We start from the raw sequence: 15,147 nt of genomic DNA on the forward strand, positions 1-15,147 counted from the left end.
CAAATTTTTGAATGCCCGTGACATGCCCACGGCCATGCCCCTTTTTGAGTTATACACTAGTAGAGTTAGACATAATGCCTTAATAACATGCAGCCAGATGAGTGTGTAGATTTTAATGAGTGCCAATTAATAAATTATTGATAGTTATGGGCTCTTTATTCAATTAAGTTATACGTGCACCTTGGGCATGTGCCCAAATTTCTGTGTACAGTTCTAGGTGCCATATATAAAATCCAGTGGTAGGTGCCATCTCACCCATCAAGCAATGTCCAATGTAATAATAACCCTGGTACTCTCAGTCTTTGACTATTGCAATGCAATCTTGCTGGGTGTTCCGAAGTACATGATCAAGCAGATTCAAATGGTGCACAACGCAGTAGCAAGATTTCTGCTGGGAAAATCAGGGCAGCCGAGTGCCACCTTGCTGCTTAAAGAGTTACACTGGCTCCCAGTTGAAAGCAGGGCGAAATTCAAGATCTTGTTGCTGACACACAAAATCATTCATCTCTCGGAACCGCAGTATCTAGCAGCCAGACTACATTACCATACACCAGCATGCGACCTGCGCGCAAGCCAAGAATACCTGCTGGAAATACCCTCCTTCAGAGACATCAAATACAAAAGTGTCAGGACAAGAATGTTCTCAGCAATGGCTCCAAGGTGGTAGAACTCCCTTCCAAAGAAATTAAAACTAGAAAAGGACACCAGAAAATTCAAGAAATGGATGAAGACCATCATCTTCACAGACTAATTAATAATGCAATATAATGGAGATAGTGGGCTAGTTTCCGCTAGGAACATGATAGGGTGAACACATAGTAACATAGTAAATGATGGCAGATAAAGACCCGAATGTTCCATCTAGTCTGCCCAACTATACATGCTCCATAAATTATTTAGTTTAAGTGGTCATTTTTCTTAGCTATTTCTGGGCCAGAAACCCAGAGCCCTGCTCAGTACTGTGCTTAGGTTCCATCTACTGGAGTCTCCATCAAAGCTCACTCCAGCCTATCTTAACCATCCCAACCATCGAAACCCTCCCCAGCCCCAGCCCCAGCCGTATATGAACTGAATGTTCATATACGGGACACAGGCCGTACAAGCCTGCCCAGTACTGGCCTTAGTTCCTTCAATGTATACCCATTATTTTCTGATTAGAGATCCTCTGTGTTCATCCCACACTTGTTTGAACTCTATCAAGTTTCAAGTTTATTTAAAAATTTGATTAATCGCCTAATCATATATTCAAGGCGATGTACAATACTAAAATAGTTTATAACAACAAGTAAGGGTATAGTACAAAAGCTACACACATGACTTACAGGACTCGAGAGCCACTAGGAAAGGCAGGGATAGAAATACAGTTATTAATAGCAAGTGAGAGAATTAAGGAAAACAACAAAAGGGAGGGATTTAAAAGAAGTCAGGGAACTAAATATGGGCTAAACAAAAATCGGAAAACTCTATCACCATTTTCTTCACCACCTCCCTCGGGAGCGCATTCCATGCATTCCACACTGTAGAGATACCTAGAATTGCTGAGGATATGATAAACAAGGTACAGATAACTAGAATTATCAGGATGTAAGTAAATATAAGATGAACACAGAGCACGATACAGGTATAATGTGTGCAAAGAATACAAGTAATATATGTACAAAATTAGATTATGCGCCCGACAGGGAGTGTACTTGCTGTGACTCACCTAAAATTCCTACTGAAAAAGGGATGAGCAAAAAATCCAAATTAGTTTGGTGGAGGCTACAATATACGGAGCAATGCACCCACACAAAAACAGGTGTAAAGTCTAAGCAGAAGATGATAGGATTAACCCATAATTATATTTTCATCTTTATCTTGATGGGTTATTGGGCCAAATTTTATACTAATGCGTAATGAGAGTATGCATTATTCATGAATAGATAATATACTGTATCCAGTATTGTACCTTAATCTGTTACGTTATCTTTGTACTTCTGTCCCTATGTAGGTGTCCTCCTTGGCAGTATTTGCCCATCTCTATATATTGCACAGAAGTTGATAATGTATGCTTTCCCTTCCTCTCCTAGAAACAACTGTTAATGTCCTGCCCCCTCAGGAGATGTCTGTGAAGAGTACTATGCAAAATAACATCAGCACACATGAAGAAACAGAAAATAATGTAAATGGTCTTTTATTTCATTATTTCTCTTCCTATAATCCCAACATGCACTCTATTTCTTTTTGGTTGGGACCTCCTGTTTCATCCTTTTCCTCCTTACAATTTTCTATACTTTTCTCAAATTTAGAGATAGGATTTCATATACCCAGATCATCTGATGTGTAAAATGTAATTCATTGACTGGGAAAACCAGATTAATACTTGCTTTTATTGGGTCATGGAAGCACACTGACATACAACAACTCACTCAGACAATCAATGTGTTGAGAACTCATGATCCAGAACTTCTGCATCTGAATTTTAGATCACTCCTCTTCTCACTAACATGTACAACATTTCTGAAGTAGATGTAAAGTTGAATGGCAGGTAGAAGGAAAGTTTCTCTGGATATAGTTCTAATTTTCAACTAGCTTATAACACCACTGGTATTGATCTTATTGAATTTATTTTAATGTTATGTAGTAGAAGTAGCTTTGCAGAGCTTTGTTAGTTATACAGTATCTTACTGATCCTAGCTCAGTTCCTTTAATACGTTAAAATTAAATATGGTGCTATATATGAGTACCGTATTTTCACGTAGATAACGCGCACCCGTGTAAAATGCGCACATGGGATAACGCGCGGAAAACACAAATTTATGTACAGAAATTTTTATATACCGCTCACACCCGTATACCGCGCATGCTGCCCGACAATCCCGTCGCCGCCCGACTCTCCTTTCGCCTGCCCCAACTCTCCTCTCCCCCTTGAAGTCCTGTCCCCAACCTGAAAGCCTGATGCCCCCCGACGTCCGATTCACCCCCCCACAGGACCGCTCGCACCCCCACCCTGAAGGACCGCTCGCACCCCCACAGCCTCCCGACCCCCCCATCATGTAGAAGCTCCTACCAGTGTCCTGCTGCTTTCTCTTGGTGGTCCCGGCCCTTCCGTGAGCCCTGCACCTGCGCTGCTTCCTCTTCCAGTGGTTCGCCCTTTCTCTAACGTCAATCCCTCTTGCCCCGCCGACTCTCCGACACGATCGGGGCAAGAGAGAGCTCAAGCCCTCTTGCCCAAGCCAACCGCGGCACCCCCGACACGATCGGGGCAAGAGGGAGCTCAAGCCCTCTTGCCCCAGCCAACAGCGGCACTCCTGACACGATCGGGGCAAAAGGGAGCCCAAGCCTTCTTGCCCCGCCAACTCCCCGACAATATCGGGCCAGGAGGGAGCCCAAACCCTCCTGGCCACGGTGACCCCCTACCCCCACCCGCACTACATTACGGCAGGAGGGATCCCAGGCCCTCCTGCCCTCGACGCAAACCCCCCCTCCCCCCAATGACTGCCCCCCCAAGAACCTCCGACCGCCTCCCCAGCCGACCCGCGACCCCCCTGGCCAACCCCCACGACACCCCCACCCCCCTTCCCCGTACCTTTGTGTAGTAGGCCGGACAGACGGGAGCCAGACCCGCCTGTCCGGCAGGCAGCCAACGACGGAATGAGGCCGGATTGGCCATCCGTCCCAAAGCTCTGCCTACTGGTGGGGCCTAAGGCGCCTGGGCCAAACAGAATAAGCCCGGGAGCCTTAGGTCCCTCCTGGGGGTGGGGCCTGAGGCACATGGGCCCAACCTGACCATGTGTCCAAGGCCTCGCCCCCAGGAGGGACCTAAGGCTCCTGGGCCTATTCTGATTGGCCCAGGCGCCTTAGGCCCCACCAGTAGGCGGAGCTTTGGGACGGATGGGCCAATCCGGCCTCATTCCGTCGTTGGCTGCCTGCCGGACAGGCGGGTTTGGCTCCCGTCTGTCCGGCCAACTACACAAAGGTACGGGGAAGGGGGGTGGGAGTGTCGTGGGGGTCGGCCAGGGGGGTCGCGGGTCAGCTGGGGGGGCGGTCGGAGGTTCTTGGGGGGGCAGTCGTTGGGGGGAGAGGGGTTTGTGTCGAGGGCAGGAGGGCCTGGGATCCCTCCTGCCTGTAATGTAGTGCGGTGTGGGGGTAGGGGGTCGCCGTGGCCAGGAGGGTTTGGGCTCCCTCCTGGCCCGATATTGTCGGGGAGTTGGGGAGTCGGCGTGGCAAGAGGGCTTGAGCTCCCTCTTGCTCCGATCGTGTCGGTGGTGACGCCGTTGGCTGGGGCAAGAGGGCTTGAGCTCCCTCTTGCCCCGATTGTGTTGGGGGTGCCGCGGTTGGCTGGGGCAAGACAGCTTGAGCTCTCTCTTGCCCCGATCGTGTCAGGGAGTCGGCGGGGCAAGAGGGCTTGACGTTAGAGAAATGGCGAACTGCTGGAAGAGGAAGCAGCAGGCGCAGGGTCACAGAAGGGCCGGGACCACCAAGAGGAAGCAGCAGGACACCGGTAGGAGCTTCTACATGATGGGGGGGGGGTCGGGAGGCTGTGGGGGTGCGAGCGGTCCTTCGGGGTAGTGGTGCGAGCGGTCCTGCGGAGGGGGGGTGAATCGGACGTCGGGGGGGGGGAACTATGTAAAAAAAATTTTATATAGCGCGCTCACGCGTATACCGCGCAAGGTTATGCACGGTTTGTAAAAACACGTATAACGCGCGCGTTATATGCGTGAAAATACGGTATTCCAGCCTTAACCAGAATTCTGGATTCTTTGTTATACCTGAATAAGAACCAAAAATAATGCAAACCTGATTGTCGGTTTTCATTAGATCAACAATGAGATTAAGAAGATCACAGAGAAGCCCCTGAAACCAATCGCAGAGCAGATGGTGGAATTCAGCATTCATCTTTCTGAAGAGATGTATGGTGAAGGACTAAGTGACCAGTCAACCACACAGTACCAGCAACTTACAGCACGGTTCATTTCTCAGGTTGTTTTTGATTTATTGTCTGAGCTAGACCCAAATTTTATTTTTTTTAAATTTTGAACATTTTCATTAAACGTTTTCATAACCAGAGTTAAACAATGGATATCAGCTAGCAAAATCCCAGACAAGAAGGCCTACTTATCACATTACAACCCCATTTTGCGAAGAGACCAGTCTCCCACTACTCCATCTCTCTGCCATTCCCTTTCTTACCTCCTCCTACTTGACCTTCATGAGGGTTCAAACAGTGTTCCATTTGGATCCAGATTTTCAAATATGTATTTATGTTCAAATGATTTTTATTATAGACAAGAAAGCAAAAACAATACAAACACATCCAAGATTTTCAAAGAGAAACAATGAGTCCCCCCTGTCCCCCACCCCCGAAACCCATCCCCCTCCCTCCCAACCAAGGTCATTCTCTATACAACAGAACAGAAACTAATGAATAAGAAGCTAACATCAGGAATTCAAAAGATTGACTCTTCGCCAAAGGAGTCATAGTGTGCCAAAATGACTCCCACGCCATTTGAAAGAAGCGTCCCCGAGGGGAGGAGATCTTTGCAATGTCTCTGTGCTCCCACATCAGAAAGGAAATCACTCGAGTCCTCCACAAGGAGAAATCTGGAGCTTCCGCATCCAACCATAGGAATATGTATTTAAAAATATTCTACGGTAAACCACTGCCATGTCAGTTTTTGAATGGATGTATATTAAATTAGTGAAATCAAAATTCAAATTCAAGTCATATTTCTAAATAGTAAAGTAATGGCTATAGAGTTTAATATCAGGCCCATACCTGCTATATGGGTTGAGCAGATGCCTAAAGTAAAATGAACAGAACATAAAGCACTGGAGACAGGTGTTACTTTTAGATGATTAAGAAAGTATTGAACAGTTTATTTATTAAAAATATATAGGTGCCTGCACTGATAATCCACATACAGCTTTAACGGATAGTTAAATGTATAAAGATAGGTCTGCTATTTACCCATTGCCACCTAGATAGATAATTTCTATACTCAGTAGCTGTATTTTTGCTGCCTTTCATTCACTCAAAACTGCTCTGCCCTCTCTTAACATGCTTGCTGTTAAAAAAAATGGATAAAAGGACAGACAGCACTAGATCTGTTATAGATTTATGGCCTGTGGTTCTGACATTGTACAGGAAAGCATGGGTGAATGGGTGGGAAGGAAAAAGGGGATGAGGGGTGTCTTGACGAGAGGGGTGGATGAGAAAGAAAAGGAATGGAGGGAAGGACAAAGCGAATGAAGGAATAAAAAGGGATCTGGGAAGAGAGGGGTGGGGGGAAGACAGAATGGAGGGAAAAAAGAAATAAAAGAGAGAGATAATAGTACATTGGAAGCTAGTTATAAGGAAGGGAGAAAATTAGAAATGAAGAGAATGGTAGAAGAGGGAGGAATGAAGGAGACTAGAAGGAAGGACAGAGTGATAAAGAAGAAGAAAAGTAAGTGAAGGAAGGGTAAAGAGATGAAGAAGGGATAGCGGTGTGAAGAATGTATGAGAATGGATTGGGGAAAGCTACATTTGAATGAGGTACTGGACTGAGGTATGTATGTGATAGCATTGGGGAAGAATGTAGAAGCAGGCGAAAGTAAAGTGTCTGAGAGAAAAAAAATCAGAGTAAATACCATGAGATGGGATATGAAGAAAATAAGTAAAAAGGAAACAAAAAAACAAAAACATGATATGTAGCTGTAAAAAGGTAGACTCCAAAGCAACATCGAGACACATTTATAAAGAAAGATTGGTGGATGCCTGGAATACTGTCCCAGAGGTGGTGATGGAGACAAAAACAACGATGGAATTCAGTAATGTGGGATAGACAAAGAGGATCTAGAAACAGCAAGAGGATAGAAACCAAGCATAGAACACAGTTCAGCACAGCAGTGAAGTGACTTTTTCCATTTATATGAAGGGAGAGGGAGGGAATAACCTGCATGGAGCATCAATTACAACCCTAAACTAAAGTGTGGAGGATAGCTTGCAAGGAATGACATTTAGAACTCTAATTGCTTCACTGGGTGAGACAGGATAGGCCAGGCTGGTCATTATCTGCCATCATGTGTTACTATGACAGAAAATAAATGGGGTTTGGAAATGCGATCAACAAGAGAATAAAGGGGAAGTGAGAGAGAAACTTTTAAAATAAAATTTAAGAGAAATGAGTGGGTAAGAGAAGAACAAAACCGAGAAATCAGAGGGGAGGGGAGATATGTAGCAAGATAAAATAAAATCAAATAAGAACCACATTAAAAAGAGAAATGCAAAGTATAAATAAAGAAAACACATGAGAAACCGAAGTGGGATCAGGAAGAAGAAATATGAAAAGGATGAAGATAAGGTAAATAAAAGAGCAATAGAAATGTTTTAAAATATTTTGTTGAAAAGTATTATTTTATATTACAGGATAAATTGGCAAACCAGAAATGTTAGGCAATGGTGGTCTTAATGTTGTTGAGGTCCTTGAGCTCCTTTGAAGCTTAGTTGTGCTAAACTGTAAGCATAAGAACATAAGAATAGCTTTACTGGGTCAGGCCAATGGTCCATCAAGCCCAGTAGCCCATTCTCACAGTGGCCAATCCAGGTCACTCATACCTGGCCAAAACCCAAAGAGATGGAGCTACTGTCAGGGCAGGACCCTCAAGGATTACAACCTCCCCTCCTTCTCCCCAAAGAAGTCTTTGCTCCTTAAATTGAGTACTGTTACCTTTTTTTTTCTAGAAAAAAAGCATTGCCCACTCACATGTCCACTCCATATCTGTCTGATATACATCTTTATGGTTGATTTGCAGGTGCAGAGTATATTTCAAGAACTTCCTGGGTACAAGAAGATTCGTGTGATAGAATTTAGGTATATATTTGTAATATCTATTTAACAAAATCATTTAATGGGAAATGCCTGGTTAAGTTGTTACAGTCCTCCATGGGCAACTGGAATTGCAGGTATCTTAGAGATGTTAAATTCATGATTAAAGAAATGAATGTTGTTGCATGGTCTGAAGAGCAGTGTTGAGGGGCTCAGTCTTAGAGAGTGGTTATATTGCTTTTTCCCCCATATCAATTCTGTTTTCAAAATGGGATCTGTATCATTACATTTATATTTCTACTGGGAGCACAAAGATGAGCTCTGGGACTGCAGTTGGAGGTAGAATAGTGGGTTTAATAGACCATTAATCTAAACCAGCTTGGTCATCATAAATTCAGAACAGGAGAATCCCTTCTGATAATAATCGTCATGATTTTCATCTTGGACAGAAATGAATCAATGTAGGTCTTTATGTGCCACATCTGGCTTCCAGAATTTTGCAATAGCCACAAAATGAAAACAATGATTATAAAGCAATAAGGAAAGAGAAATGCCTGGTTTTGAGCTAAGCCCTGCTGGCATAGGTCATACTGAAAATCAATAGCAGAAAGGAATATTTATGTCATATGCCAGGAATTCATCTGACTCATATCCCAGTACCCTAAGCACCAGTCCGTGTCTCCTCTCCAAAGACTGAGAAAGATGATGACAGCCACCAATTATGGAAAACAAATCAGCAATGGAACTATGATTTAAAGTAGGAATGGCAAACTCAAGCCATTGAGTTTCCACAAATAGGACTGGCTTTTACAGGACTATTTGAGATAAATTTGCATGTACTATTTGATCCATAAATCAGTTAATTCACATAAGTCAGTTTTTCTAACCTGTTTGTGTCACTTCAGGACTGGAGTTGTCTCTCCTTGGTTTAAAGAAGGGATTCTCAACCCAGTCCTTGGGATATAACAAGCCAGTCAGGTTTTCAAGATTCCCATAATGAATATGCATGAGGTAAATTTTACCTGCACTGTATGCAAATCTATCTAATGCATATTTATTGAGGATATCCTGAAAACCAGACTGGCTAGGTATATTCTGAGGACTGAGTTAGGGCTCCTGCTGTAAAACTTTGTGGAATAAAGGCTTTCAATGGATTCAGTGAATTACCTGATCTGACCGGACCTAATTGTCCTACTTACCTTTTGCCAAGGTTGCAATTCCCATTTGTTTTGAGGGGGCAAGAGGTTTTATGAAGTATGTTGGGATTCCTGAACCCCTCTTGTTGCTTTTAAAGGGCCTCTGAGCCCACGTTTCTATGGGGTTGGGAAGTGTTATATTGGGGCTGTCAAGCTCTTAAGCAGGAGATATGTTGAGGCCTCTATTTACTGAATCTTTTACTTTAAAAGGGGGCAATTGCAGAACTGGGTGTCTCCATTTTGGGGTACCAGGGATACATGGTGAAAGCCTATTCTATTACAGCATCTGTGCACCCAGATTTTGTTTGCAATTATACCAGCCATAGACCTGGAGTAGCTGAAGTCGCATAAAAGTGGCAGGGATGTGCGTAACTTACAGTATTCTGTATGTTGCATGCATAAGTGGAAGCTCTACTCTACCCAAGTATATGCCTCCATTGCAGTGGCACACTATGCTTGTCACAGAATAGCGCTTAGGTGACCTGTGCACTCTTAATGTGGGTAGGCGTATATCTACAAACATAAGGGCTAGTATTCTGTAAATATGCCAGTGCATAGGGCATGTAAATGCATGTGGCCAGTTATAGAATTTCCCTTTAAATGTTGCCGCAAGCCACTGCCCATAGGGATATTGTAGGACAGGGCTACTCGTGCGTATTCATTGTGGATATCCTGAAAACCTGGCCTGCATGTGGACCTCGAGGACTGCAATTAAGTAGCCCTGTTCTAGGAGACTAGCTGGAAGATTGAAATGTATTTTTATGTAGATTTATGGCCTAGTTTATGGTTTAATGAATTTGTATGTGTTTATTGTATCCCGCTTAGATTTGTGGATAGGCGGGTTATAAATATTTATAAATAAAATCTACTGGCTTTCCTAAAACAGTAGCAAGACAGTAAGAACATGGAAAGGATCACCACTGTAATAAAAAAGAAGCAAAAATAGTAGATGCTAGAAATAAGTATAGTAAGGAAAGTATGGCGCTGTGGTTAAAGCTGCAGCTTCAGCACCACGAGGTTGTGGGTTCAAACCCACACTGCTCCATGTGACCCTGGGCAAGTCACTTAATCCCCCCCATTGCCCCAGGTACACTAGGTAGATTGTAAGCCCACCGGGACAGACAGGGAAAAATGTTTGAGCACCTGAATAAATTCATGTAAACTATTCTGAGCTCTCCTGGGAGAACAGTATAGAAAATTGAATAAATAAATAAATAAATACTTGTAGCTTACAAAATCCTAATGTGAAACGTTTTTGTTTTTTAAAGGCCTCCACAGGAGAAAGGAAGGTAGGACAAAATAACACTCTATTTACTTTGTAAGACACTGCAAGTTGTCAACGAGTTTTCCTCACAGCTAGGGAAAAGCCTACTGATATTGCACAGATCTGGAAGAATTGCACTAAACTTAAATCCCCCTCTTCCCCGCAAATAAGTAAAATATACTGTATATTCTGAATGTACATGCTTGGCTGTCTCAGCACAATGTCTTGATGTAGCATCCAATAATGTAGAAATTACCACTGTTGATTTCAGACTAGAGAATGACACATAGGAACTCAATTTTCCCATCCACTCCCGCGAGTTTTGTTGCTGTCCTTGTCCCTGCCCCATTCCTTTAAGCTCAGCCTTAACTGCACAAGCCTCAAACACTTATGATTTTAAAGTGTTTGAGGCTTGTGCAGATGAGGACAGAGCTTGCAGGAATGGGACAGGAAAAGAACTCACGGGGACAGGACGAAAAAAATGAGTTCCCGTGGGGACGGAGAAAAAATTTGTCCCCGTGTCATTCTCTATTTCAGACTAAGAGTCATGTTTACTAAGGGGTTGATAGTGGGACCGTGGGAGGGAGGCTGGTTAACTCCCGAGGCTGGCACTGACTGTCAATATTCTATGCCGGTGACCAGCATTGAATAGCAGTCTATCTTTGGCTGGCTCAAACTTAGCTGGTTAAGTTAATGCAGCCAAAGATAGACCTGCTGTTTGCTGACCCATTTTGGCCATTAAACTTGGCCCGTCAGCACATAAAATTGGCAGATGTCACGTGATAAAGCCGGCCAAGTTTAAGCTGCTAACCACTAATATTCAATTCTCCCGCCGAATATTAGCAGTTAGCTAGCCAGATGATAATTAATCAAGTAGGAGTCATTCCTGGCTAGTTAAATAGCACTGAATATCAAGTGGTAAATGTTAAGTGCGTTAACAGGAGGAGGTGTGCGCAAACTGTACTCATGATTATATGAATAGCATAGGCACAACACTGTGATCCTAAATGTTTGTGAGGAAATTAGCAGACATGGTTGCATTTAAAAAATATTTTCTGGTATAGAAAAGTACAGCACTAGAACGGTCAAGTACCATAATCAAACACGGTTCTAGGGAACTTTTTCTTCAAAAATGTGTTTTTTCGCTTTGTCTGTCTTTTCAAAATAAACCAACAAAACTATAATAACATTCTTTCTTTTTGGTTTCCTTTGTCTAACGTGGTAAATTAGAGAATGACACGGTGACAAAATTCATCACTGTTCCCGTCCCCGCGGATAACAGCGGGAAACCATCTTCATGTCATTCTTTAAGGAGAGAGGAAAGAATCAGAGTATGAATGGCCACAACCACTGACCCGCAAGCTTTGCTTTGAAGAATGCTGGTGTAGAAGGACTGAGGTTGAAATAGACAGTAGAAAATGACATGGGATTATTTCCCGCGGTTATCCGCGGGGACGGGAACGGTGATGAATTTTGTCACCGTGTCATTCTCTACGTGGTATCCCTTTCATTCTGTAACAGGTTGCTGAAAGTTAGGCGCCAATTGCATGCCTATGTTCTAAAATATTGGCACTTGCTTCCAGCTGTATTCTATGGGACTGACATTCAGTCATGCGCAACCTAGACATTCAGGGGGAAATGCTATAAGTGGTGCCTAAGTCTATAGGTGCCTTCAACCAGGTGCCTAACACTATGTAGGCGTGGTTAGGGGTGGATCGGGGCATTTTAAAAAAGTTAGATGCTGCTAGGCATCGCTAACACAATCGCGCTTACATTGTAGGTGAGGTTAACCCTGACCTACATTAGAGATGCCGACAATGTAGGTGTGATTCTGTCTGCAAAGCCTAATGTGTACACATTATGCTTTTCACAGAATAGCGCTTTCAGTATAGGCATCATTAACAGAATCTGGACTAGAGGTCTGCACGGGAACAGGGATCGCGGGAATCCCGCGCAGGAATCCCCCCCCCTAACCCAAGGGACTCCCACCTGGCCCATGGGACTCCTACGGGGACCCCCCTTTAGCCAAGACTTTGGAAGCAGGGTTCGGCCATATAATATAATGGACACGTCAGCCTTAGTAAAAGAGGGGGTTTATAAGTTAATTACCTGAACAGAAAACAAAAAAAGGGTTCCACCAAAAAGATTCTACAAGGAAAACAGCAGCGCAAACACAAAAGAAACTGTGGAATTGATGATCCTGTCAGAAGTAATTGCTGCTTTTTATGGGGACAGGCGGGGATGGAGGTAATTCCTTGCGGGGATGGGTGGGGACGGAGAGGATCCTGACGGGGACGGGTAGGGACGGAGAGGATCCTGGTGGGGACGGGTGGGGATGGAGAGGATCCTGGCGGGGACGGGCAGGGATGGGTGGAATTTCTGTCCCCGCGCAACTCTCTAATCTGGACCTCAATGCCAGGTCATTTCTGGCAACCAGCATTGAATATCCTGTTTTTATTTTTAGCCAGTGACGTAGTAAGGGAAGGGGGGGGGGGGACGGTCCGCCCTGGATGCCGACTTGGTGGGTGCGCTGGCACCCATCCTCCTCTCTGTCCCCCCTCTCCTTCCCGACCCCACCTGCCACGCGCATGCACCCCTTCCCTTCTGCCTCTTTGATTTTCCCGGCGTGAACAGTATCACTATAATGGCAATTTTATATGCAATTGCCAATCTAGATTTTATCCCTGTGCCTAACTTTAGGCGGCCCTATGAAAATTACTTACTTTACTTCTTTTTATATGTGTTCATTTCCAATCCATTGGTAAGATTAAAATGAATACCAGTGAGCGTTAGTGAAGAGTGTGGGCCAAAAAAATCTCAAGTGCATTTAGCAATATTTATTCAGGTATTTAATAATCTGGGAGATTTTCTGCAGTATGTCTGAAAATGACACTACTGTAATTGGGGTTTTTTTTTGTTTTATTTTGTGATTCAGCAATTTAATAAGCACAGGGATTATATCATGGCTGACTGCATGCTCATAAGTCCTGTGGAGATATTAATTGCATAACAGAAAAAGTGGGGATGGAACAGTACACATCAATTGGGGATTGATAGACAGAATTAAGTCTAAATCATTAAAAAATGTACTTTATTGATAAAAATAGACCCAATGTGATCTGTGTTTTGGCTCAACAGCCTGCCTCAGGTGAATATGTATTATCTGAATCAACAGTAGATACTGCATGGTGTGGGAAAACACTTTCATAAGCTACTGACTGCCAATATTGCAGAATCCAAACAATCACTTGTTACTAGAGAATGACACGGTGGCGGTTTACCCGCGGCCACCGCATTTTAGCCGCGGGTCACCCGCCGAAAACGGGGAAGAAAACTAGCAGTCGCTGCGGCGACGGGGACAAGGCCATTCACCGCCTGCGGGGCGGTGAATGGTCTTGTCCCCGCAGTGAGGCATGAAGGATCGCGCGGTCCCCGCAGCTCACACCCGCCTGCCCAATCGATTCTAGTGTTTAGCCAGCTCTCTCCCTTCTCCTCACCTTAGTTTGTAGATTTTCTTTTTCGGCGACCCGCACGCTATCAGAGAGCCGCGCACCCGCTGCTGCTCAGTTTCGATCTTCTGCTCTGACGCAACCGGAAACAGGAAGTTGCAGCAGAGCAGAAGATTGAACACTGAGCAGCCGCACGTGCGCGGCTCTTTGGGAAAGCGTGCAGGTCGCCGAAAAAGAAAACCTATAAACTAAGGTGAGGAGAAGGGAGAGAGCTGGCTAAACACTAGGATCGATTGGGCAGGCAGGTAGTGGCTGCGGGGACCGTGCGATCGCTAGTGTTCCCGGCTCAAATTGGAAGGAGGGAGTGAAAGGGAAAAGGATTCTGGGCCAAGGGGATGAAGTCGGAAAGAAAAACCCACAGCAGGAAAGAAAGGGAAGGACTGGCAGGTGAGCCAGATGCTAGAAGCAGGGGGGGGGGAAGAAAGAGGGAAAAAAGCTAGATGGGGTTGAAAAGAAGAGACACACTGGTATGGAAGAGGAAGATAGGGGAAATCTAGACACAGGAAGGTAACAGAAAGAGGGGAAATTATGTGCATGGGGCATAGGGACAGAGACATAAAGGGGACATGCCATGGGGATGGTATATGGACACAGGGGGGGAAATGACAGATACATAGGGGAGATATTAGAAATGGAGAAAATAGGAGCACAGAAGCGAGATGGTTTGTGGGGATGGGACAGGGACCGAGCTTGCAGGCTCCAGTGGCTTGCACAAATTACATTGTAACGTGCCATGAAAATAAGAGGAAGGAAGGTAGATAGGCCACGCGAGAGGAGCTGAAGGGTAGTAGAAAGGAACAGATGGTAAAGGAGGGAGGGAAGGGTGGTGGTGGAAAGGAATAGAACAGACATTGAAGGAGGGTGGAGAGGAACAGACCCCCAAGGGAAATGTGGAAGACAGAGTGGGAAGAAGACAGATGCCAGACTATGCGGGAGCAGAGGGAAGAAGATGGGTGCTAGACCAATTGGGGGGGGGGGGGTTAAGGGAGAGGCACAGTAACAGCAAATGGAAGACGCAGAGAGAAGACACACAGTGGATGGAAGGAATTCAATGAGAAGATGTGGAAAGCAGAAACCAGACAACAAAGGTAGAAAAAAAATTATATTTATTTATTTATTTTTTGCTTTAGGATAAAATAGTATATTAGTTGTGTTGATAAAAATTTATAAACAAAGCCCTGCCAGCTGAACATCTCTTTCTCTAGTTCAGCAGCAGGAACTTTGATTTATAAGAAAGGAATAAGCTAAATATTACAGTACTAAGGCTTATATGGATGCAGCGGGGACGGTGACAGGGCGGTGAATGGGATGGCAGTGGCGGTGACGGGGCGGTGAAAGGGATGGCGGTGACGGTGACGGGGCGGTGAAGGGAACGGCGGTGACGGGGC

The 15,147-nt window shown here is 44.6% G+C and overlaps 1 protein-coding gene across 1 annotated transcript in view; it reads left to right on the forward strand.

The window, feature by feature from the left end:
- Positions 1-15,147, forward strand: part of IMPG2 (interphotoreceptor matrix proteoglycan 2) — a gene marked incomplete at its 5' end in the record, with an annotated part of 105,578 nt that overhangs the window by 45,580 nt on the left and 44,851 nt on the right. The window contains 4 exons of the mRNA XM_033942912.1: positions 2,070-2,161; positions 4,801-4,962; positions 7,777-7,835; positions 10,255-10,275. Of these exons, the coding sequence (XP_033798803.1) occupies positions 2,070-2,161; positions 4,801-4,962; positions 7,777-7,835; positions 10,255-10,275 (334 nt within the window). The remainder of the gene's footprint in view (positions 1-2,069; positions 2,162-4,800; positions 4,963-7,776; positions 7,836-10,254; positions 10,276-15,147) is intronic.

Source organism: Geotrypetes seraphini, chromosome 4 (genome assembly GCF_902459505.1).
Source record: "Geotrypetes seraphini chromosome 4, aGeoSer1.1, whole genome shotgun sequence".
Classification (NCBI taxonomy): Eukaryota; Metazoa; Chordata; class Amphibia; order Gymnophiona; family Dermophiidae; genus Geotrypetes; species Geotrypetes seraphini.